Consider the following 25,243-nt stretch of genomic DNA (forward strand, 5'->3'; position numbering starts at 1 on the left):
TCCCGGGCCTGGGTGCTCCCCTTCCACACTCACATCCCGCTTTTCTCTTCCAGCCTCCCAGCAGCAAAAGTGCCCCTGCAGCCAAGGAGATCTCCCTGCTTGATCTAGAGGACTGTGAGTTTGGGTGGTAGAAGCCACAGGGGGAAGGAGGCCTGGGGAGTATGACTTAGGAAGGGCCATGGGCGCTCTGGGCTAGGTTCCTCGGGGGTTTGGGGTGGGAGGAGCAGACAGAATCCATCTTTGGGCCTGAGAGGGCAGCAGGACAACCTCTTCAGGTGTGGGGCTGGGGTCAAGGATGGATATCTCCAGGGAGCCACCAGGCTGCCACGTGCCTCACTGTCCGTGGTGCTGAGCCGTCTACTCCCTAGGCCTTGGGCTCCTGCTCGATCCAAGCCAATTCCACTTTGCCTCTCCCTCGTCATAATGTTTCTCATATACTCCCACAGTCACCCCTCCCAGTGTCCAGCCTGTGTCTCCCCCCACGGTTGTGTCCACCAGCCTGGCTGCTGACCTGGAGGGCCTGACGCTCACAGACTCCCCCCTGGTGCCCTCGGTGAGTGGGATGGGGAGGGACAGGGCTGGGGCAGGGACACATCTCTGTGCCGCATCCTACGGTATGGATTTGTGTGAAGGGGGTGTGATGGAGGGATGGCTTTGAGCCTCCGTTGCTGTGACCACAAGTAGGGACAAGGCTGGGATGGGCTCTCGCCTTGTTGTTCCTTTCCGTACTTCCCCTCTTCCTCCTCCCCTCCAGCTGCTGAGTCCAGTGTTGGGTGTCGGGAGACAGGAGCTGCTGCACCGTGTAGCTGGCGAGGGGCTGGTTGTGGACTACACCTTCAGCCGCCAACCTTTCTCCGGGGACCCCCACATGGTGTCTGTGCACATCCACTTCTCCAACAGCTCTGATACCCCCATCAAGGGCCTACACGTGGGCACCCCCAAACTGCCCGCTGGCATCAGCATCCAGGAATTTCCTGAAATCGGTGCGGAAGGGCCTTGGACGTGGTGGAGAAGGAGGCTCCTGGGTGGAGCTGGTCTTTCTGTGGCTTCTGAAGCCCCCCTCTGTGCCAGGCCAGGGTCTAGGCTATGGGGGTGTGGAGATAGCATCTAGCACGATCCACGGACAAGACAGACTAGGAAATGAGCAAGTGCGTCTCAGGGCAAGAGGTGCTTGAGCCTTGGTTGTTTCAGCACTGACTTAAAGGGGGTGAGGGTGAGTGGGGGAAGGGTGTTGACATTTCAGGAGAAACTCAGGAACAGTCTCTCCAGGGGCTCAGAGGGCCAGGATTCCATAGAGGAGTGGCCAGCTCTGCAAGTGGAGGGGAGAAGGGGTCAGGGTTCCAGACCTATCAGGTGATGCTGTCTTTCTCTCCCCCTTTCCCTGCCTCAAACTGCTGCAGAGTCCCTGGCACCCGGAGAATCTGCCACTGCTGTCATGGGCATTAATTTCTGTGACTCGACCCAGGCGGCCAACTTCCAGCTGTGGTATGTTTCCAACTCATGGAGCGGTAGGAGGATGGCTAGGGAGAGGTGGGGTCAAAATAAACTGGAGCTGGAGGTGGTGTCAGGTGTGGCCACATCATGATCTGGTGTGTCTGGAAGGCATCCCAAGACCTCAGGTCTCTTACCTCCCTCTCCTGCTGCCTCCAAGCCCTCCCTTCAGACACAGTGCGAGGTGAGGGGAGAGATGCTGGCCTCACTCCCTCTCCCTCTGTCTCCTCCTACCCTTCCCAGCACCCAAACCCGACAGTTCTACGTCTCCATTCAGCCACCTGTTGGGGAGCTTATGGCCCCTGTGTTCATGAGCGAAAATGAGTTCAAGAAGGAACAGGGTGAGTGTTCCCTGGAGGTGGGCAGGGAGGGTGCTCAGGACCACCCACAGGGGCTCATTCAGCTCCACCATACAATCATGCTGAGGGAGCCTCAGCTCCTGCAGATGGAGGGAGGCCTCACAGCTCGTGGCTCCAGCAAAGACTTCACGGAGCCTGGGACACTTCAGTGAGGCTTTGGAGACGGTCTCAACTCAGCCAGGCAGAAAATTCTAGGCCAGAATTCCAGCTGGGGGAAACATCATGAGTAGGTGTTAGTGAAAATTTACAGGAAGAAAGGAGGGGAGCAGTTTGCTTTAGGGCATAGGAGCCCTTAGCAATGGTGAGTAGTGAAAACAAAGCTGAAAATACGTTTGGTCTAGTTTCTGGAAGCCTTGAACGCTATGCTAAAGGATTTCGGTCCCAAAATTTCAGAGCTGGAAGGGGTCACAGAGGTTATTGGGTCCAACTCCGTCGTTAGAGAGGTAAGGACTGTAGACTTTGTTTTCCTAGCAGTAGAGGAGTCATTGAAGTTTCTGAGCAAAGACGGGGCCGGGTTCAGACTCCTGCTTCAGAAGGAGAAGTCTGGCAACACTTACAGCTAGGACTGGAATTGAGAGAATCTGCAGCAGGAAAAAGAGGCAGAACAGCGTAAGTGGGAGGCAACATGGGGCTTCATGAGTCCCGGCTTTAAGTTCTGAACGTGCCACTTGCTTGGTATGTGACCTTGGACTAAATTCTGTGCCTAGTTATAAGGCTATTACAGTAGATCTGATGAGAGATGGTGACCAGGATTAGAACCACAGCAAAAAGAATGAAAGGCTGAGGTGGGGGAGAGGGAAGCCATGGGCATTTGCCCTAAGAAAGTGGAGAGGGAGACATATAAGCTGGCTCTAGAATGTCTGGCTTAGATACTAGGGAGAATGGCAGTGCCGTTGACCTAGACCAGGGGTTAGCCAACTTTTTCTCTAATGTTGGGTCATAAAGCAAATGTTTCAGGCTTTCTGGGTCATGTGATCTCTGCTGCAATTTGCCGTTGTAACCCAAGAACAGCCACGGATAATACATAAATGAACGAGTGTGGCTGCATTGCAATAAAATTCTATTCATGGACACAAATTTGAATTTCATACAGTCTTCATGTGTCATGAAATATCTATCTTTGATTTTTCCCCCAGCACTTAAAAAATATTAAAAACAAACAAACAAACAAACCATTGGGCCATGCAGGTGGCAGGTTGTATTTGGCCTTCAGGCTGTAATTTGCCAAACCCCTGACCTGGAAGAAAGAAGAATGGATTGGGCAAGGGAAAGGGGGCGACGATCTTGGACAGTTTTGGAGAGGCTGCTTTTGAAATACATTTGGGAAATTCAGGAAGAGGTGTTTAATATGCAACTGAAAATGTGGGTCTGTGCCCAGGAAACACTTCTAGGCTGGAGTCAGGAGCATAGCGGTGATAACTGAAGCTGTGAATATGAGTGAGATCACCCTGGGAGAGAGATGGGTGGGAAGATAAGAAGGTCAGAGACCTTCCCTGAGGAAAACCTGCCTTCTTCGGGAGAAAAAGGAGGGGAGGGAAAAGAGAAGGAACAGTGAGAGGTGGGAGGAGATCCACGAGAGATGAGGAGGTTGAAGAGTGCCTTGGATGGTCTGCAGGCCAAGATGACCAAAGACCTTCAGATCCAGCAGATAGGAAGCTGCTGCCAACGTCAGAGAGAGCGGGTCATTGCGAAAGGGGGGCAGAGGCCAATTGCAGTGGGTTGAAGGAGACCAGGGCTTGGGGAAATGGAGTCCTCTTTGGAGGACCTTGGCGGTCACTGGGGAGGGAGACACAGCACTAGCATGATGACGTATCCTCTTTCTAGAGAGGACTTCTTAGGATCGAGGAGACTTGATATGGAGAGACTAAAGGTACAGGGACAAGAAAATGTCACTAGTTAGGAGCGGAGGGCATGACAGCGACAGGAGAGGGATGTCCGTTCTCAAAAGGAGGAGAAGAATGGCGGAAATAGCAGAAGGAGGAGAGAGGGGCTGAGGAGAAGGTGGGCAGGAGGGCAGACGGAGGAGCTCGCATGGCTGGGTAGAGCGTGTGAGTGGAGAGGAGAGGTCAGACCCGTAGAGTGAGGGTTTCTTGGGATGCTGTGAGTGCCTGGGGACACGACGAGTCCTGGACAGGTTTGGAGCTGTTGCCACATGTGAAATTAGGGGTCCACCTGTGAGGGCTGCATGTGACAACCGGACTCTGGCCTGTCGGGTGAGGACCACCAGTGATCTCTTTGTGAGGACTCGGTCTCCAGGAGCTGGGAGAGAGTTGCACTTGGGTTGGAGGGCCAACCAGGAAAGACGAAAAGGTGGAGGAAACCTCTAAGTACTGACTGGCCACCAAGTCCACTGGCCACTCCCAAGGGGCTGGTGGCCCAGATGTCTGACAGTGGGGAAGCACCCAGTCAGTTTCTGCTCAGCAGTATGGATAGAGCCCTGGGTGGGGTGGGAGGTTGACCAAGGCTCTCTGAGGGAGGGCCAGGTCCGAGAGGGAAGTAGCCCCTCCTCAAGACTGGTGAGGGAGATTCAGACCTGCCCCGCCTGAGTAGAACCTGGTGAGGGTGCTCAGTGGGCAGACCCAGCGGTACCCCCCGTGGCCTTTGCCCTCATCATAACCTCTGTCCGCAGGAAAGCTGTCGGGCATGAATGAGATCACAGAGAAGCTCATGCTGCCAGACACCTGTCGGAGTGACCACGTTGTGGTGCAGAAAGTGACTGCCACTGCCAACCTGGGTCGTGTCCCTTGTGGGACATCTGATGAGTATAGGTACTGACCACCAGCAGGGGGACGAGATGGGCTCTCGGTCCTGATTTGAAGGAGGGGCCCCGTGCCTCAGGGTTGAACTCATTCCTCTACCCCCACCTCAGGTTTGCAGGGAGGACGCTGACCAGCGGGAGCCTGGTCCTGTTGACCCTGGATGCCCAGCCCACTGGAGCTGCCCAGCTGACAGTCAACAGTGAGAAGATGGTGATCGGCACCATGCTGGTGAAGGACGTGGTACAGGCTCTGACCCAGTGATCCTAAGTGCTGTGACCTCTTTGACCGTCCCTTGTCCCTCCCTCGTGACATCTACGCTGTTAGCCTCTCTCTCTCTCTCTCTTCCTCTCTCTCATATCAGACTCCTCATTCCAGATAGCATCCAGGGGTCCTCTCTCTCTCTGGTCATGACCAGGCTCCCTCCCAATTCTCCTCCCCATGGGTTCCTTAGTGACCTGTGCAGAGGGAGATGGCAGGGCTCCATTTGGTCCTCCCAGCTTTGTGTGGCTATTTATGTGGCAAAATCTCAATAAAATGTCTTCTCCCTAGATGCTGGCTCACCTTTCCTTGCTCGTGGGTTCTGCCTAAGGGGGTTGGCGGGGGCGGGGGGAGAGCTCCTAAGAGTGACTGTGTTTGACCCTTGTGAATGATCGCCACCGACCTTCTAGGGGAGGCTGTGACTGACTCTAAGAGGTGCCTCTGGTTGGACCCCCAAGATGACCATCTTCGAGTCTCCAGGCATCTCTGTGTAAGAGACGTCCGATCGGGGATGGGGAGGTCAGGCTGGAAGAACTCCCTGGTCCTTTTTTAGGAGCCTCTGCAAAGACGCCTCTTCGACATCTGGCAGTCCCTTTTGGTTCCCCTCATGGGCCCCTGGGAAGGAGAACTCATAATGTGGGGGATTCTCAAACGTAGGTGCAAGGTTCAAAATAACGTCAACTACATCTAGATATGGGGCCTAGAGCCCCACCTAGCTGGGGAGATGACCCACCTGGCCATCTTGAAGAAGGAAGAACAGGAGATGTGGACCTGTGCTTCTCAAACTGCCGTTCATCAGATCACCTGGGGGGGTGTTATCATGCAGATTCAGATGGGTAGGTCTGAGGTGGGGCCTGAGAGTCTGCATTTCTAACAAGATGTCAGCGACCGATGCTGTTGCTCCACGGACACACTTGAGTGGTGAGGATGTGGAGCCTCCACACCTGGGACAAGCCCTCTAGGGGTGGCAGTGAGGGTCAGGGCCCCTCCCTGATACCTTTCCTGGTGAGGAAAGAGGCTGAGCAGCAGTGGTTCCTAAAGGTGTGAAAGGTGTTCCATGAGCATGTGTTGTGCCAAAAGAAAAAAGAAAAGTTTGTAATCACGTACATTCAGGAACCGTGGACTGGCATACAGGAAGTTTATTTCCCACAGGCCTTCTCAGAGCCTTTATTATGCTAATGTGCATTGTAAGCCCCACCCCCACCCCACCACTCCTTCTAAGAAGGGCTACAGCTCACAGTGTTACCCTTACTTGGTTTTGACCTTGGGATGCCTTTGTCCCAGGACACCTTGATTGACTGTGTTACAGGATGCACACTCCAGTGATAGTTTGAGACGTGGTGCCTCAGCCCTGATCCTCTGTAACCAAGACTCTAGTTCCTTGACCACACCTCCCCACAGCCCTGTCACTGAGCAAGTCTGTTTAGAGAAAGACAGGGTGAAGCAGGTGTGGCCCTCTTCTCAGGGAAGGAGAACAAAGGCAGTGCCAGGGGACAGCCCTTTCTCCAACTCCGGGGACTTGCTGGGCTCCGTGGCACCAGACAGCAGCTGGGGCCACTGCTTCACTGAGAGCCTTGGGGCCCCAAAGTCTCCCTGGGATCACTGTTTTTGTTGCTGCAGGTTCTGAGATGGGACTGATCCACCAGTCATGGGTCACTCGAACGGTGGACTTGTTCTCACTTGTGTCTCTGAACCAGCACTGCCCGCAACAGAAGAAAGAAGGTGGGAGCGATTTTCTAAGAAATTAGAACAAGGACTATCAGATAATTCTTTTTTTTTTTAATTAATTAATTTATTTTTGGCTGCGTTGGGTCTTAGTTGCTGCGCGCGGGCTTTCTCTAGTGGCGGCGAGCGGGGGCTACTCTTGGTTGTGGTGCACAGGCTTCTCATTGCAGTGGCTTCCCTTGTTGCGGAGCGCGGGCTCTAGGCGCGTGAGCTTCAGTAGTTGTGGAGTGCGGGCTAATCAGTTGTGGCTCACGGGCTCTAGAGCGCAGGCTCAGTAGTTGTGGCGCACGGGCTTAGTTGCTCCGCGGCATGTGGGAACTTCCTGGACCAGGGCTCGAACCCGTGTCCCCTGCTTTGGCAGGCAAATTCTTAACCACTGCGCCACGAGGGAAATCCATCATTAGAGAATTCCTTACCAACTTGGACTGTGCAGCAAAGGCCCCAGAGTGGATTCTGTAGGAACCAGAAGTATATACGGCATGAACTCTAACATCTCTCAAGGAGCTTACAGCCCAGATTCCCAGAACCTCTTGGAAAGGGCACCAGGATCTCCAACCCTGGGTGAGAGTCCAGAGCACGGGAACCTTAGTCATAGCCCTGTGTTGGTTTCTCTGGAACGTGTCCCAGGCTGTGGGGTTAGCAATTACAACCCTTCTTAAGAAAATGATTCTCGTGCGTGAGGTTGTCTCAGGGGAGAGGCAGGAGGCAGGAGAGCGAGGTGTAAGCAGGGAGAGTCCGAGTCAGCAGCTGGTCAGGAGAAGGAGCCCAGCTGGGAAGGCTGGGACTGTGGCAACAGGCAGAAGTAGCAATCTTCAACCCAGGACGGGGAAGGGACCCCATTGTCTTCTAGGGAATGGTCTGTGGGGAGAAAACCTCAGTCAGAGGGGAAGGGAGAGTAGCTGCCCCCACCTCAGCCCAGCCCAGCCCATATCTTCCTGGACTCTAGGTCCATGGCCGAACCTTCCACAGCCCTGCCACGTCGGCATCCCCGAGTGAGTCTCTGCAGGGATAAGACAGGGCCTGCCCGGGACACACTGGTGGAAACAGATCAGACATACAGGACCTGAGGGGGACCTCACTTCTCTCCAGAACATTCTTTCCAACCCATATCATAGCCTGTATTTTCTCACTGATCCAAGTCTCTGCCACTGTGGTCACAGGCCTCCTGGATCTTAATGTGTCCCATGAGAAGCACTGAGGGGCAACCATGGAGCTGTGGGATTCATGTGGGGCCCAGGACCTCAGAGCAGACTAGGAAGGGCTCTTAGGGCTCTGCTGGTGCACAGGGAGGGTTCGGGGGAGAGGGCCAGATATGGACAGAAGCACGGGGACTGGCACTGAGGCCGAATGTGCCCCCGGCGAGGGTCAGGTAGAGCATTAGTGAGGACTCAGGAGGTCCAAGTGTGGTCTGAGCTTGACCACAGGCCTTGACAGGTCAGAGGACAATGAACACAGTGAGGGGTGAGAACAGGAGCCCAGTCCAGGATGGCTTCCAGGTGGTGCTCCGGCAAGTGGCTAAAAGGAATGACTTCAGTTTTTGGCCAGGTTGCTGTAGCTAGCTGGCTGCAATGACTGGGGAACACATCCATCTAGGGATACTAAGGAAGCTACTACAAGGACCCCGAGCGGGGGGCATTAGCTGTGCCCGTGCCTGAACCCCCCAGCCTGTCAGCCCCAGGGCAAGTCCCTGGGCTAGTTCAGTACCTTCTGCTGGGCATCTTGAAGGTCACTTCTCAGCATAGCCTGCAGATTAAAGGGGTGGGTGTTGGGTATGTAACTCGCTGTGACAGGATTTTCCCCAGCCTTACTGGGCAAAGAAGGAAAAATAGGAAAGTGCTGGACCCTCCCCCTGCCCCCCTCCACCGAGGCCTGGCTCCTGGACAGCCAGGATCCTCACCACCAATTTCTTCCCTGCCTCCCCAGCACATTCACGTCCCTCTTGGTCACTCTAATTCCTACCATGGCTCCACATGCTGGGGGTAGGGGTGGGGAAAGGCCTGCCTTAGGCCCCTCCTTCCTCATCAAGCATTTGAACAGCCAACAAGTGCTGGGTACCGTGGTGGCAAAGAAGCTATGGGCTGATGACCAACCAGGACTGGGGTGTGAACCGTGGAGGGACTGCTCAGCCCAGTAGGTCCTGTCTCATTCCACCAGCCTGCAACTGGCTGCAGAGCCTGCTGGATTGGGAAAGCCCCAGCTCAGGGGTGGGGCAGGAGAGCGGCTGAGGGAGGGTGTGCATGGACCTGGGTCCTCAAGGAGGTGAGCTGGGTCTTCCTTCTATGATGGCCTGATCACTGTTGTCTCCAAGGGTCAAGAGAAAGATGGTGAACCAGCGCCTAAAAGGGTGAAGCCCAGGATGGGGTTTGGAGAACAGGGGGTAAAGTGGGGCACATCCAAAGGAAAAGCAGTGAGCACCTTCTTGGGTCTTCTACTTGATGGTGCTGCCTGATCCCGTCGTCTCCTACCCCACTGTCTCTCCCCCATCCCACTGACCTGTCCACTAAGGAAAAGCACTTAGGGCTGCCCTGTTTGATCCTGACCATGATCCTGACCCACCCCCACCCTGATTGCCCCATTACAGCTGAGGATGCTTTGGGGTCACTGAGGCTTGGGATAGTGCTGAGAAAGGTAAGCAATGCTGGGGATTACTTCTTATCTGAATGCCACTTTCACCCCGAACGTTACTTCTTATCTTGCTGCCAAGGACCCTCTGACTTTAGCCCCTTTTCAGATCTTCCACCCATGAGTCCACCTGAGTGGAGCTTCCCAATGGTGCCTGGAGAATAAAGGTTGCCAACAGCTCAGAAAAATTCTTCTTTCTGGGATCTTCCCAGACACGTATGTCCCTGTCTTTGGGACTGTTTTTTTAAAAAAAACTTTCAAGTGTACTATTCATACAGTAAATTGTGCAAATCACAAGCGTGCAATCTGATGAGTTTTCATAGCCTGAACAACAACAGCATCCAGGTCAAGAAACAGAGAGCAATAGCACACCTCCCTCCCTCGTACCCCCTTCCCGTCTGGGGCCGTGTTGTATTTCACTCAAAGATCGATCACAGAGCTCTGAAATGGTTCCACAGCAGTCTGCAAATGGCAATGGGATCCCAGAAGGCCGACACAGACTTGTGTCTGGCAATGCCAACACGGTGGCATATGCTGCTCTCTGGGGCTACTGGGGATGTGTTACCAACAACCCTTGTGGCAGGGGCAGGGTGTGTGGAAATAAGTGGTGTTGTTTTCTTGTTTTGACTGAAGGAAAAATGTGAGGAAACAGCTCTGGGGAAGAAAGAACTCTTGAGGGCTTGGGCAAGGTGACCTTGATCGAAGTCTTGATGTGCCAGACCCCAGCATCTGCACTTGCAGAGGAAAGGCAGGAGGCTGGGAGAGGGTGAGGCTGGGTGAGGGTGAGGCATGGTCCTTCTCACTCAGACCAAGGCAAGACTGAGACCCTGGGCTCCTGACAAGATTGGCTGCATACTCTCCAGTAAACCCCTAAACTTCAGCTTCCTCAGCTGCAAAACAAAGGGGAGGGACACTCAGGCTCCCACGTCCCTCCTTGCGCTGAGACCCTAGGCATCCTGTAACCCCTTTACAAGCATTTCAGGACAACTGGCACTCACCTTCAACTGCGATCAGTGAGGTAGCCGACCTCCAATGATCACTGCTTCCTGGCATTCGCACCCTGGTGTCATCCCCTTCTACATCTTATCAGGGCTGGTGTGTGTAAACAATAGGATACTGTAGACACTGAGAGTATGTCATTTCTGAGATTAGCTTATGAAAGTCAATGCACCTCCATCTCAGTCTCTGTCTCTGTCTCTCTGGTCATTTGCTCTGGAGAAAGCCAGCAGCCCTCTGGAGAGGTCGGTGTGACAAGGAACTGAGTGAGCTCGAGGTGGAGCCAGGAGGCAGATCCAGGTCCAGGCAAAGCTTCAGATGACTGCGGTTCTGGCTGAGAGCTTGACTGCAACCTCAGGAGACAGCCTGAGCCAGAACTGCCCAGCTAAGTCAGTCTTGGAGTCCTGACTCTCAGAAATTGTGTGAGAGAATAAATATTTGTTGTTTTAGCCTGCTTAGTTTTGGGGTAACTTAACAGCATAAGTTAATACAATCCAGCCCTTGACCTATGTCCTAGGGTATTGAAAAAGTCCTCAGAGGAAGCCTGGGCCCCCAGCTCTGGCCTTCAGAGCAGTTTGCTCCCACATTCAGTGTCAGTGGCGTGCTGGAGCTGGCTCATGCTGGCTCGTGAGCGTCGACTGGTATCATACTGATGGTGTGAAATCAGCCACGGCAGAAGTATTTATGCCACAGAAATAGGTGACTACTGTAAATGACTCCTCTCTTGCAGCCAATTGTCAAACATTTATCAGCACACCACTGCCCTTGTCTCCATCCCTGTATCTCTTTAAACAATTATGATATATTTCAAGTTTAAAGAATAAAATAACAACCTCTTGTGTACTGATCACCCATTTTAAGAACTAAAGCACTCATCAATTCAGCAGACACCCCCTGTATCCCTAGTTTCACAAGCTCTTCCCTCCCAACGTGAAGTAAATCACTACTCTGAATTTTATGTTTATCAAGGCCATGCATTTTTGGGTACTTTTACTACATACAGATGTGTTCCTAAACAATATATTGTCCTTTGTGGTAGTAATGTACTGCATGTTTTAAAATTTTATATAAATGGCATTGTAGAGTATGTGTTCTCTGACATCCTACTTCTTTCTCTCAATGTTGTTTATGAGTCATCCATGTTGATATGATTAGCTTTATTTCATTTACTTTTACTTATATACAGTATATTCCACTGTATGACTAGACCACAATTTATCAATCCACTCTCCTGTTGGTAGGCATTTAAGGTATTTTATTGGGTTGGCCAAAAAATTCGTTCAGGTTTTTCCATAAGATATTATGGAAAAACCCCAAAGAACCTTTTGGCCAACACAATATTTTATTTTTGCAATTAAAAAAATTATTTTTTTATTTTTGCAATTTTGAATAACACATCTGTCGACATTTTAAACTCCTGCCTCTTTTAACATGTGCAAAAGTTTCTCTAACACATTTCCCTGGGAGTGGCATTCCTGGGTCATAGAGTATACATACCTGCAACTTAACAACATTGCCAAATTGCTCACCAGAGTAGCTGTACTTCAAGTCAAGAATGTTCACAGCACCTTCATTCATAATAGTCCAGTTCACATTGCCAATCACTAGGAGAATGGGGAAACAAATATGGTATATCCATACAATGGAATACTACTTAGCAATAAAAAGGGCTTAACTACTGCTACCTGCAGCAACATGGATGAATCTCACAGATGCTATGTTGAATGAAAGAACCCAAAAGTTTATATGAAGTCCTAAAACAGGCAGAATGAGTCTTTGAGGAAAGCAGTTAGAATATCAGTTGTCTCAGGGAGAGGTGGATGAAGTGGGAAGAGGTATGATGGAACCCTTTGGGCTTCTGGAAGGATTCCATGCCTTGACGTGGGTGGTGGTTACCTGGGTATGTATGTAGGTAAAATACATCAAGCTGTATACCTAAGATTGTGCACTCTGTGTGCTCTCTGTATGTGGGTTGTTACCCCTCAATTTCAAAAATGTAGAAAACAAAAGCCACAACCAAAGTGGCTGAACCAGTTTACACCCTCACTGGCCGTGAGCCTGCTACTAGGATAGTGAGACTTTTCATTTTGCCTATCTAGGAGGTGTGAAATGGTATCCTACTATGTTTCCCTGGTTATTGGTGAGCCATTCCCATCTTTTGCCCATTTTTCTATTCGCCTCATTGTAAAGTTCTTATATATTTTGGAAATGAGTCCTTTGTAGATCACGTATTGCAAATATACCTTCTACCAGTGTATGACTTGTCTTTTCAAGTTTTAAACATCTTTTGATAAACCAAAGGTTTAAATTCCAATGTGATCAAATTTATCAATTTTCCTTTATACTCTGTGCTTGTTGTTCCATATTTACAGAATTTGCCTGCACTATGAGGTAATAAAAATATTCTCCTAATACTGTTTTCTAAAAAAATTTCCAAGTAATGCTGTATACATTTGTATTTTTAACCCACTTAAAATTTACATTTGTGTATGATGAAAGGTGGCGCTGATCTACTTTCTTTTATCCCACTTAAATGAGCAGGAAAAAGAACAACATGGTTTCTTCTGCACAGAGCTTGGCAAAAGCCAAGTAGACACTATGTGCTCACTTTACCTTGTGGTCTTGAGTTCCTAAATGAATCTCCCTTCTGAGCTTTTCCAACCAGGAAAATTATTTTCTCCCTGCAGTCTCTTTTCTTCTTTTAGCTCTCTGCCTGCTGTGGAGGCACTGAACACCTGAGAATATAAAAGAATACAGGGTCCCCCCTAGTACATGCATTTAAAACTTAGTCCAGCCAATTACAGTTACACTTAAAACCTGTATTGTAAATCTGGGGCTTGACTGCAGAGATGGTGCCAGGCATAGCTGGGCTCAAAGGGTATTTGTTGACTGGGAGAATGGATAATGCTGCCTGTTTGTTCCTGCTACTTCTGCCAGTGACCAGCTGTGGGGACCTGACCAAGTCATTTAATGCCTCCACCTCTGCCCCTTTCCACACCCCTCCCTGTGGATCATGGACATCTTCTAGTCAGGGGTACTGTTCTTCCTGTATAACCTGCAAGCCTGGCCAAGTCAGGGCAGGGAGACAGGACTGACCAAACACATGACTATATGTGCACTCAGCCACCCTTTCCTTCACTGTCTGGTGAGGGCTGGCGTCAGTCAGAAAGAAGTGCACACACCAGGGTGCTGGACATTTTGTACTTAACTGGTTAAGGCTTCAGGCACTGAAGCCAGAAGACTGCCTGGGTTTGAGTCCTCACTCTTCCACTTCTAGCTGGGAATTCTTGAGCTAGTTACTTAATTTCTCTAAGCTTTAGTTTCCTTGTCTGCAAATGGGTTAACAGGTAAAACACTTAGAACTGTGCCAAGCACATGTAAGTGCTCAGTGAAGATCAGCTATTACTATTACCTGCAACAGAAAGTTTAGGAAGAGGGATTTTATGCAGCAGAAATTTCTGTTCCACGTCACCTGAAAGATCATTTTCTTCTGGCTGGGAGTTTTAAAATATGAAAGAGCTCCCAGATACTGTTCCCTTGGGCACTGTTCCAGGTTTCGGATTCTTATCTTCCTCAGCTTTGGGTCAGGGAAGAGAAAGGGATGGAAAGGATGAGCTGCATGAGGCCCCTGGACATGCTGGGCTTGACTCTTTTAATTTGAATTAGTGACCAAATTTAAAATTAGGAAGATTTCACATTAAAAAAGAAAACAAAACTGCATTTCCAGCTTGTCTTGAAAGATCTGGCTGGGCTGGGACATCATTCCTGCACGGTATCCAACAGATAACTGCCCTTTTAGATGTGCCTTGGGCCTTCTTGGTGCTGTCATCCACCCTCACTTGGCTCCTGGGCTGTAGGTATTTGGGTGTGGCACCCCCTGAGAGGACAAGCAAGATACACTACCTCTGATGAGTTGTCCTATGCTGTTTGTGGGCCAGGGTGAGACTTGTGGGCGGGTTGCTCCTAGAGAAGGAAGAGCCCCAGGTAGGGCCTGGAGTGGGAGGGTTCCAGGGAAGCTAAACCAGAAGGTGTGGTTTCCTGGGCAGCTGAAATGGGCCATCTTGAGGAGGGAGGGCAAGTGGGTAAGGGGTGCCGGGGCCCCGTCTTGCTCTGCCCCTGCAGCCATCACCTCTCTGCCCATGACCTCAGCAACCCAAGGAAGCTCCTGAACGGGGATATTCTATGGATGAGATTGGCCAACTCTCATTGCTAACACTGGGTCCTTCTGTGGACTTCTACTCCAGCATCTGTTTTTTTTTTTTTTTTTTGCTGTACGCGGGCCTCTCACTGTTGTGGCCTCTCCCATTGCGGAGCACAGGCTCTGGACGCGCAGGCTCAGCGGCCATGGCTCACGGGCCTAGCCGCTCCGCGGCATGTGGGATCTTCCCGGACCGGGGCACGAACCCGTGTCCCTTGAATCGGCAGGCGGACTCTCAACCACTGTGCCACCAGGGAAGCCCTCCAGCATCTGTTCTTACCCTCACCTTCTCCCATTACTGTAATACTCCTGCAATCGTAGGCTAGACCTTGCCTTCCTCTCCTTCCATTGCCTCTGCACTCCCTCCCCTTAGCCATTAGATCCAGGCCAGCCTCACCAGCCTGCCGGGAAGGCAGCAGACTTGTCCTCTCAACTTCCAGGAAGAACCTTAAGCATAGTAAGTGCTTTATAAAATAGTATTATGTTGATGAGGTAACACATGTACAACCCTTGGTAATGCTCAACAAACGCTGATTCCTTTCCTCCCCACCCCAATCCCTTGTTTCCCCCTTTTTTTCTGTCAAACCTCTACTAAGTCTCTAGTAACATCTCAAAATTTTGAGACCTGATACTGCCATTCCCCTGTTTACAATTCTTATAGTTCCCTGCTGTCTGCAAAATAAAGGCCTTTCACAAAGTGGGCCCAAGCTTCCCTCCTGCGGTATCGGCACGCATTATCCTCCATCCTGGGCAGATTGAGCCACTCTGTTCAGTCCTCCTTCTCAGTCTTTGCTTGATCTCCCTGCCTGGAACGCCACCTCCGCCTCTGTGCCTGACTGGGGCTTCCGGTCCGCTCCCGCCCCGGCTACCCCAGGACGCCTTTCCTGACAACAGCCCAACCCACGGTGGTCTCTCTCGCCCTGTGACCCCCGCTGTCTCTTGTCCCCTCTCCGAGAAGTTTCCTATTGCAGCCTGGAAAGAGCGTCGGAAGCGGTTTCGTCAGGTAACTGTGGTGCAGAGAGGACCCCTGGTGTCTTTGGAACTTTCCGGAATCCCCAGACGCCCGCGCACCCAACTCCCCACCCCACTCCCGTTCCAGCACACGGAGCAGCCAATCTAGAGTGAGTGTGCCTGCTGGAGCCTGGGAGTGAAGGCTTGGACATGGGCGCGTAGGGTGGGCTCTTGCCCTGGAGGGGTCCTTGGAATAAAAGGAGCGTGGACGCTGTAAAGACGGCTTTACTGACAAAGCACATGGCCGCCCCGTCGCAGGAGCTTGTGAATCGCGTCCTATTTCATAAGGGTTAAACTGAGGCCCCAAAGAGGTAAATGACTTGACCAGGGTCACTAGGTGAGTGGCATGCCCCACTTGGGCCCCTGGCTCTCGTGTGTGTGTGCGTGTGTGTGCGTGTGTAAGCCGTGGTCCGCAACGGCTGCAGCCGCCGAGCCCGCCTCCGTTCGGGAGCCCGCCTCCGTTCGGGAGCCCGGCTCCGGGTGGGCGGTGGAGCCCTCCGCCCGGCCTGGTGGAAGGGGCGGGGCCCCGGGCGGGGCCGACACAGGTGCTCCGCATACGGCCGGCGGGGGGGGAAGGGGCGGCTCCGCGGGGCTTTATAAGCGGCCCCGGGTGCACGGCTGTGCGCGGCTCGCTGCAAAAATAGTGCCCACGTGTCTGTACGTCCCTCGCCGCGCCGGCCAGACGCCTGCCGGCCGGTCCGTCCGTCCCGCTGGGCCACGCCAGCCCCATGGCGTTCCCGCTGGTAAGAGCTGCTCACCGCCCGCCCGGGCGGGGCCGCGGTCCGTGTCGCGGCAGCTAACGGTCCGCGCGCAACCTCGGCCGGTCCGCGGTACCCTCCTTTCCCGCCCCCACCCGTGCGCGCAAGTCCCGGGCGGGGCGCGGGTCACGTGCCCGCGAGCGTGGGGCCTCGTGGAGGGGTGTGTGGCGAAGGGGGGGGTAGGGAGCCTCCTCGTGACTCAGGGCCTTTGGGCTTAAAGGCGCCGCGGCCCTCCGGGGGCGGCCGGTGGGGCCTCCGAGCTGCGTTGCAGACGCCCGTTGGCCTCGAGTGTCTGTCCAGACGGGAGCAGACCGGACGGAAGGGCGCCCCCGCGCCCGGAACATTTCCTTTTCCCGCAGCCGTCGCACGTGAGAGTCTAAGCCACAGGCGCTCCTGGGAGCTCACGCGCCTGGCAGCGACCCCCGCGAATCTCGTTCGTACCCAGTGGGCAGCGGGGAAGGGCGGCCGGGGCGGGGCGGGGCTGCTGGCGGCGAAGACCTTTGCGCTGCGCCTCGGGTCAAGGGAGAGCGCCACGACGGCAGTGGGCGCGTCTCCTTTAAGGCGGAGGGATTAGGCCCCTCGTGCCGTCCGCGCGCGCTTCTTTGGCCCGTGAGGTCACGTGGCTTCACACGTTCGTTAGGCGCAGGAGCTGGAGTTCTGGGGCGGGGTTGGCTAGGTAGGGTCGGGCTCTGGAGGGTGGCCGGCACGTGCAAAGCGGCTTTGCGCTGGGGAGCCCCGCGGCACAGAGGTAGGTCCTGGGGGCATGGGCGGGGGTCCTGCAGGCCGCGGAGGTGCCCCAGGCGTGGAGCTGACCTAAGCCGCGCCAGCTTCGGTTTTCCCCACCCCGAGTTCTCTGACCGCGGAGAAGCGTGCGTGTGGCCTTGGCTTTGTCATTCTCTCAGCCCAAGACCAGACCAGGTTCCCAGACTCGGGTGGGTGTTGGCGCGGGCCCAGCGCTGGTTTCGGGTTTGGCGGAGCAGTGGCTGGGGGCACAGCCTGGTTGCTTCGCTTGGTCAGCACGCAGGTTAGACAGGCCTGTGCCTGCACTGAGCCCCCGGGGCGGGGAGGGGGGGTACTCAGACCAGGAAAAGGTTACTCACCTTTGGTTGTCCCACTTGGCGTCATTCCCCGGTTTTTTCTTCGCGTGAGTGTTGTCTGCAGTCAAGTCGACCCTGACTTTCTTGCGTCATTCCCAGAGGACCCGGGCAGGCCAGGGTCCTTGTAAGTGGCCCAGCGCCGCCCACAGGACTGAGAAAGCCCGAGCGGATACTTGCGCTCTGGAGCACGTCCTCGCGTGCACGGGTTATTTTTTGGTGGCATTTCGCACGGTGCAAGCAGTCCTGCGCTATGATTGCGCTCGCGAAGCAAGTGGGAAGCACGGAGACTCCACGACAGCGCTCAGAGCCGGGGGTGCCGGCTGTGACCCCCTCCCCCACCCCACCCCGCAAGCCCGGCTCTGCTTAGCGCTGCATTTCGTTGGCAGCTGCCTCCTTTGGTCTCCCTGGCTACCGATCTGCTGCCTTGCTCTCTCGCTGGCACCTGAGTAAACTGCTGGGCGAGGGGCGGGGGGGGGGGGGGGGGTTCGCTGGTATCCACAGGTGTACCGCCTGCCTCTGGTCTGCCCCTCAGGTGACGGTGCTGACATATGCCAGCTGGAAGTGTCTGTCTCCTGAGCATAGTTTGCACCCTTAGGCTCAGGTTCTGTTTGAGCTTAGGGACACAGGCTGGGTTAAAAACAAAAATAAATCGCAACAGGCGGAAGGAAACCTTGGAAACTTCAGGCTGGTGGTGGTTTTCCTGGTTGGTTGATTGGTTTTTGTCGTAGGTAGAAGGGAAGTGGGAGGAAGTTCTGCTTCTGGAGCTCCGTGGAGCTCAGGGCTGTCGGAGCCCCTCAGGAGAGTAGAGTTCAGGGCTGACCGCGGGTCTTGGAGCGTCCTCGTTGAGCTCGCTTTGAGCTGCACTGTATTCCCGTTGCTGCAGTTTGGCTTTTGCCACAGCGATGTAATTTAAACTTGAGGAGTGGTTTGGCAGCACGTGCTCGGTTTATAGAACTAGGATTAGGAAGTTGACTACCCTATAAAGTCAGTCTTTATAGTATAGAAATACTTGCCATCTCGCCTCCGGAGGGTTGTCTTATAAACATCCCGCTGGCCCAGGCTCCCCTGTGGGGAAGGGGAACTGTGCCGGCCTGTACAGCCGGCAGGAGGTTGGAGAGCGAATGCGTGTGTCGAGTGACCATGGAAACATGAGCAGTTTGGATTGAGCCTTAGGCACTTGGTGCAGGAATGTTTCTGTGGTCTTGTCTTTCTTTCCTGCGGTCCCAGTACCAGTGTCTGTGAGTCAGTAAGTGGAGGAAGGTGATAAAAGTAGTACGGCTCCATGCTCAACACCCAACTTGTTAAGAGGTTAATGATAATAGCTGTCTTTGTAAGTTTTTTCAGGGGTGACCAAGCTACTTATTTTGTTTTTAATCCTTAAAATGGGTTACAAACCCAAATCCCTACAGGGGCCTGAGGTAACAGAAATGAGTAAATGGAAAGAAGTAGAGTAGTGCCTACTGAACTACAGAATTTGCTTAAAGGAGAGCCAGTAGCCTGGCTTGGCCATGCAGAAGTGTGGGCCCAGAGTTCATGGATCTTTGACTTTTTTCCTAGTTAAGCTGCCAATCTCTGTTTTTTACATGTAGCAATTAAAAAATTGAGAACACTGGATGGTTCAAAGTCTCTGAAGATTGGATTCAACCTGAGGGCTAGTTTGGGGTCTTTGTCTTAAAACATCCCTTTTAGATTTTCTCCCTATTTTGCAGATGATGAAACAGGCTTAGAAATCAAGTCAGGAGGCTATCAAGTGATAAAACCAGTGTGTGAACCTAGGTCTTTCTGGTGCCATAGCTGAACCTATGGTATTATGTGTATTCCTGTATGTCAGAGGGGTCAAGGGGTTATTGGTGGTGTGCATTGTATAGAAATGCAGTGGTCTATGGGCTGGTCACATTCATAGGCAAAGTGAGCCTTAACTGCATTGGAGGGAATCTCTGGTTGCTGTGGAAGTCAGTGTGGGTCTTCCGAGCGTTAGCACAGCAGTGTTGATGTCAGGAGGAATGTGCTGTGTCTATCATTCCATAATGTGTGTCAGAGCAGTTAGCTGATTCTGAGAGAGCCAGAGGTCTGGAGAAGTCAGGCTCCTCCCACTGTGGGGGTGACCCTCCCAAACCTCTACACAAAAGACTGTCCTCTTTCAGGACAGTTAAATTTCAGCAACATTTCCCTTCTGAGACTAGGCATATTTGAAATTATGGTTTTGTAAGACCTGTGAAAGTAGAATGGGGCTTATTAAATCTCACCTTTTTTCTCTTAGCTAAAATTTCCATAATTCTGTCTTTTAGATTTCCAGGCAGAATTAATAAGGGTTTTAGCAGTATGTGGTAAAATCTGGGATAAGCTCCCAGGGCATAAAAGAGCCCTGCACCAGGACTAAGGAGCTGGCGTTTCATTCTGGGCAACACTTAGAATCTTAGTGTATAATCCACGGTAGCAGATGTAAAGGGATATGTACCTTTATTTCTGTATCTTATTCCCAAAGGATTTAAAGCATAAGGAAGTGAAGAGCATATTCTGAGATGTTGTCAAAGGAATATTTCAGTGAGAATGCAGACTCCCATACACACCAGAAAACTTTTTTTTACCTGTGGTCTGGGAAGTTTTTGGAAAGATGGAAACTTTAAAATGTTACTTGTCCCCAGCTGCTGCTTTAGCTACCTTTACAGGCCAGGGTCTCAGCTGCGAGTTCAGTGTTTGTGAATTTGGTGAAGGGGAATCGTGAGATGACTAAAGTAGCTCTCTGCTCGTATTTTAGTGTTTATATGCTAGGTAATATCTGTGCAAAGTTTTTCATTCATTGTTTTCAGCTGAATGTTCCCTATAATTGTTAGCTGTTTGTTTAAAGGGCAGATTAATTAGTGGGTAGTACTTCTGGCTTGAAGTTTGGGATAGAAATGCATACCAAACCCAGATATTAGTGTTTAGGCTGCTGTCTTCAGTAGCTAGTGGTGGAGGCAGTAGAAGAATCATGGGCTCAAATAGCAAATTATTTTCTCTCATATGGAAGAGCTCTACTAATCCCATTCTGTTCTGCAAATCTGCTTTTCCTAGGCAGTATCTAAGCTGTACTGACTCTGGGGAGAACTTGCCAGAAAGCCTGGGGGTAGGGGATGAGGGATAGGAAGAGGGTTGGACTTAACAGGTTGGAGTGGAGGAACTTACATAAAGAATTTTTGCTTCTCTCTGTTGTTTGAGTTAAAACCAAGATGCATTGCTTGCACCCTTTCAGTATTTGGATACTGCTGACCCTGCCTCCTTTGCCCCACATACTGCAGCTTTGAAAATGCCCTTTTTCTTTCCTGCCATTGTTGGAGCCTGATTTTAGTTATACCTGTGTATGAGAGCTTGTCATCTTCTGGAAGCACACAGATTCCAGGTGTTGAAAGTTTTTATGTTCAAGATAGGACCCCCCAAAACAAGGCATTTTTCAGTTACAGTAAACTGGCTGAAAAGATTGAACTAAAAAATACATGATATGTATAATATTTCATATTTTTCATAGGGAAATTACCTGACTTTGCATAAGAAGTCAGTATCCAAATTTGAGAGTGTTAAATTTACATTGTAGACAAAATTTTCAGAGTTTTGTTACTGAGATTTAAAAAGACTCCTGTTAGGAACTATTTTGTTTACTCAGTATATAATGTGTTTTTAAGTAACACAGATGTGGGGGAAATATTCCTGATTAAATAGGGTTGAGCTTTGCTTTCAGCGGTGCAGAAGAACGCTTAGGCATGGATAGCTTTTGAATTCTACTTCACTTTTCAATATTCCTGTATGGGTAGAGTACCCTTTTGATTTTTAAGGCATTTTGTGATGACTTTCCTTGAGGTAATTGGAGAATTCCCAGAGGGCAGGTCTAAAGATTGATTTGTGTGCTAAAAATGGGTCACAGTTGTGTGTAGCTGCTGATTCTGGGAGTAACTTGACTTATAATAGTGTGACTGGTTTCTTTATTCTTGGCCAGCATAATATGCTGACAAACTATCATCCTGACAGGCTTAGCGCCGTGGCCTGAAGTTTTCTTTGATAAAGGTGTGGGAGTAGCTCTCCTCTTGTTGAAGGAAAGCATTTACCTTGAAGGGCAGGTTGGGTTTCTTTGTGTCTTTTGACAGAACACTTAATCTCTTACTACTTAACACCTGTGCTCTCTGCATTCTGGCTTTGTGCTCCTGGCTTCTGGCTCTGACACCATCTGTCTCCTGAGTCTGCCCTTTCTCCTGAGACTTTTTTAAGCTGTACGTTTGGAATTGTTTTGAAGCTCAGGAGGTGTTGGAGACTTGTCTGCCTCCCAGGTATAACTTGGAGTTGACACCAAGCCTGGATTATAGTGTCTCAGTATGTTCACGGATGAGGAGAATTAAGCTTAGCATGAAAAATGGTTATTTATACAGTGAGAGGATGATAGAGCCAAAACTGGAACCCAGGTCTCTTTATTTCCAGACTAGTGTTATTTCTGGAATTCACACACCTTGCTCTTTGTTATATTGATCTCTCATTATCTTTCATTTTACTTAAAATTTCCACTTGGTTCATAAGACTCTGGTTTCCTAGTTTTTGTTCTTTTCTCTGGTCTTTTCTCGTCCTGGCACTCACAGGCTTCCTCCTCCTCCCCGTGGATGCCACATTCCTCGTGGCTCATTCTGTTGGCTCATTTTTGTTCTCTTTTACAGAGGGCCCGTGTGTTCCTATAGCACCAGGTCACGTTTTAGGTTGAGCTCTTTTTGCCCTGATTGTTCTCAAGAACCATAGTTCTGATTAGCTTACTGAATGAATGTGTCTATCTGAGGCATATTAAACCTAGAAGGTCTCAAAACTACCAATTTCTTCCTTTTCCTCATCTTCTGGGGCTAATCTAATTATATCCCTTCCACCCAATTACTAGTCAGTTTTTTTCTGACTAGGGTCTAGTGTCCTCTTGGGGGAAAGAACTGTGTTTGGGTGTTTTTTTGTTTTAATTTTTTTTTTTTTAACCCTGAAGGCCCCAGTACAGATGGATGCTAGGTAAATACGTACTTGTAGCTTTCGTTCGGAAACCTCTCCCCAGTTTCTGTAACGATAAAGCCTTGATGTTATCTAACTCTTGTCTCCCTTAACTCCTGTGTATCCTTTTATCCGTTCTCCATTCCCATTGCTACCACTAGTTCAGGTCTCCCTTGGATGAATATTTTCAGTCTGCTTTTCCTACCTTCCTCCTCAGTTATTCCTGCCTGTTCAACATCTACGGCTCTGTGTGGAGCTGTGTCATAGTAATGTAATGGTCTTGTTGTTCCCAGACACATTCCTCAGACCCGCGGTCCTTGGGTCTTTTTTATTTTTGGCTGTGTTGGGTCTTTGTTGCTGCGCACGGGCTTTCTGTAGTTGTGGCAAGTGGGGGCTATTCTTCGTTGTGGTGTGCGGGCTTCTCATTGCGGTGGCTTCTCGTTGTGGAGCACAGGCTCTAGGCTCTAGAGCGCAGACTCAGTAGTTGTGGCGCACTGGCTTAGTTGCTCAAATCTTACAGTTGCATGTGGGATCTTCTCGGACCAGGGCTCGAATCCGTGTCCCCTGCATTGGCAGGCGGATTCTTAACCACAGTGGCACCAGGGAAGCCCTGGTCCTTGGGTCTTAATGGGTGGTTGTATCTCCCGAGCTGAATAGTGAGCTCTGGATGAGAGGGTGTTTTCCTGTATCCTTTCTCATCCCCTTTCTCATCCCCTACACACCTCTCCACGGAACAAATAGTGAGGTGTTGCTGATTAAATACAGGAATTTTAAAATGAAAGTCAAACTTCCTTTGGATTTTTGGACTTGAAGAGGCTGAATTTGTCTCTGCCGGTCAGGAGCTTACGCCAGCTCCACCACCCTGCTGCTTTTCCTGCTCATATTGCCCTGCCTGAGTTTGGGAGGCTCTCTTAATGCTAAAATTTCTGAATGTGTCAGATGGAGCTGAGAACAGTATTTCCCTGCCCTTGGAAGAGGCTCCCCCCACAGCTTCAGAGTTGGCACAGAGCAGTTCCCTGACCTGGTCTCTCCTCTCCTCCTCTCTTGTTTTTCAGGCTGCCTTGATGCAGAAGGAAGAGGAGAGCCAGGCTGGGATTCTGACTTGAGTACTAGTGCCCTGTTAACCTGGTTGACTTGGGGAAAGATTTTCAGTTTTGCTAAGCATGTCTTTTTCTTTGTAATGAGACTCAGACAAGCTCATAAATTTTTGTGACGAACAAAGAAACTGGAGGGTCTGGATGGTTGGTTATATAGGCCCTTTTCTTGCCCTCTCCAGTTGGACTTAGCTTCCTTTACCATCCCTCTTTTCCGGTTATTGAAGGATTGTCCTCCTCCCTATTCAAAGAGCAGTTTTGTGTCTTGGTGTCCATCTTCTCTCATACCTTCAGGACCTCTTGGTCAGTTGTCCCTGCCACATCTTTTATCTCTGTCTGTAAACATGGTCATCTCTCTCTCATGTTTAGACTTTTCCTAGTACAACAGCCCCTCCAGCAACTAGCCTTACTGGCTTTTCTTAGCTTCCCCATCAAGCTTTTGTACAGAGTAACCTGCCCCCCCCCCCCAGTCTTTACTGCCTCACCCTTCATTCATCTCTTAAATCCTTGAGATCTGACATCATAGGATCCTGTTCCCTCTCACACATTCTGTTCTGAAACTCTTTTTAGCAAATTCATTTTGCCCTATCAAATCTTACAGACGTATCTTGAGCCTTTCAGGATGTTTGCATTCCTGCTGAGATGTTCTTATAAGATCTTTGAAAAGTGCAAATTTGATCACCTATTCTATGAGGCAGTGGTTCTCAAACATTTTCATCTCAGGATTCCTTTATACTCTTAAAATTTTGAGGACCTCAGGAGCCTTCACGCATGTGAATCATATCTGTCAGTATTTACCCATTAGAAATTTAAACTGAAAATAAATTTATCCATTAGTCATTTAAAAGTAACAAATCTATTACGTACTAACAATTGTATTTTCCAAAACAAAAAAAAACTGAGAAAAGTAAGCATTTTTCTATATGTTTGTTAACCTTTTTAGTATCTGATTTAATAGAAGCTGGATTTTGTTGTCTGCCTCTGTAATCTGTTGCCATACGTTGTTTTGGTAGATGTATATGAGGAAAATTTGGTCTCACATAGATATGTAGTTGGAAGAGGAAAAATATTTTAATAGCCTTTTCAGGTGATTTGGCGTTTCCTCTTTGGCGCCAACAAGTGGTAACTTCTTAAAGGTTCCAGTTGTCCTTCAGTATCCATGGGGGATTGGTTCCAGGACCCCCCATGGATACCAAAATCCGGGATGCTCTAGTTCCCTATGTAAAACACACAGTATTTGTTTATAACCCACGCAATCCTTCCATATACCTCAGATCATCTCTAGATTACTTATAGTACCTAATACTATGTAAGTAATTGTAAATACAACGTAAATGCCAGTTAAGTAGTTGGCCAGTGCGTGGCAAAATCAGCTTTTGCTTTTTGGAAATTTCTGGAATATTTTCCCCTAATAATTTTACCCTGTGGTTAGCTGAATCTGCAGATGAGGAACCCAAGGATATAAAGGTCCAACTGTAGTTGCAACATGAAATCTGAAGCCGTATGGATGTACTCTTCATGCTCTGTTATGTTAAAATGCATTGGTCTGTCTTGCACTTTGGATGTCATCTACCCATGTCTGATTTTGTAACATCATGTTTTAATCATTTGACAAATGTTGGTTCACTGAGTTGTGCAGTATTGCAAATACTGGTTAATAGCACCACCAGTCTCATCAGAAAAGTCTTTTAAAGTATTGAGGAAGGTGTCAAGTTCAAGTGGTGGCAAATACAGTTTTTCCAGAATTCTTATTTTTTTCTTCCAAGTTCAAATTTTATCATTAGCAACAGATACTGACAATGATTTATCTTTTGAAGCTACTGGCTTAACTTTGTTTTCAAGAGAATGTTTGCCAAATACCCAAAATTGATAACCATAGTATGTCAGTT

At 50.2% G+C, this 25,243-nt stretch overlaps 2 protein-coding genes and 1 long non-coding RNA gene across 15 annotated transcripts in view; 2 read left to right on the forward strand and 1 right to left on the reverse strand.

Annotated features, from left to right (window-relative positions):
• The window catches only part of AP3B2 (adaptor related protein complex 3 subunit beta 2), a 63,038-nt gene extending 57,881 nt beyond the window's left edge, over nucleotides 1-5,157 (forward strand). For all 3 annotated transcript variants that reach the window (XM_049706819.1, XM_049706821.1, XM_049706820.1), the window contains 7 exons: nucleotides 54-114; nucleotides 447-553; nucleotides 755-983; nucleotides 1,401-1,485; nucleotides 1,735-1,832; nucleotides 4,480-4,618; nucleotides 4,720-5,157. In XM_049706819.1, the coding sequence (XP_049562776.1) occupies nucleotides 54-114; nucleotides 447-553; nucleotides 755-983; nucleotides 1,401-1,485; nucleotides 1,735-1,832; nucleotides 4,480-4,618; nucleotides 4,720-4,870 (870 nt within the window). In that variant the 3' untranslated portion in view covers nucleotides 4,871-5,157. The remainder of the gene's footprint in view (nucleotides 1-53; nucleotides 115-446; nucleotides 554-754; nucleotides 984-1,400; nucleotides 1,486-1,734; nucleotides 1,833-4,479; nucleotides 4,619-4,719) is intronic.
• Nucleotides 5,158-6,096: 939 nt separating this feature from the next.
• Nucleotides 6,097-17,566, reverse strand: LOC117195998 (uncharacterized). 3 transcript variants are annotated; one of them, XR_004475974.2, is made up of 4 exons: nucleotides 17,278-17,528; nucleotides 12,824-12,945; nucleotides 10,213-10,614; nucleotides 6,097-7,450 (listed from the first exon to the last, which is right to left on the reverse strand). It is a non-coding gene; the product is annotated as an uncharacterized LOC117195998 (long non-coding RNA). The 3 variants fall into 3 exon arrangements; XR_007475473.1 differs by having other exon boundaries at nucleotides 10,213-12,945; nucleotides 17,278-17,566; XR_007475474.1 differs by having other exon boundaries at nucleotides 6,097-7,045; nucleotides 10,213-12,945; nucleotides 17,278-17,565.
• CPEB1 (cytoplasmic polyadenylation element binding protein 1) overlaps nucleotides 15,619-25,243 on the forward strand; it is a 101,453-nt gene continuing 91,828 nt past the window's right edge. For 4 of the 9 annotated variants that reach the window (XM_049705792.1, XM_049705790.1, XM_033402926.2 and 1 more), the window contains exon 1: nucleotides 16,773-16,925. The gene's annotated coding sequence lies outside the window, so the exon portion shown is untranslated. Of the gene's footprint in view, nucleotides 15,757-16,394; nucleotides 16,611-16,772; nucleotides 16,926-25,243 lie in introns of those variants that run through there. The other 5 variants (XM_049705793.1, XM_049705794.1, XM_049705791.1 and 2 more) reach the window with 4 other exon arrangements.

The sequence above is a fragment of the Orcinus orca genome, chromosome 2, assembly GCF_937001465.1.
Source record: "Orcinus orca chromosome 2, mOrcOrc1.1, whole genome shotgun sequence".
NCBI lineage: Eukaryota > Metazoa > Chordata > Mammalia > Artiodactyla > Delphinidae > Orcinus > Orcinus orca.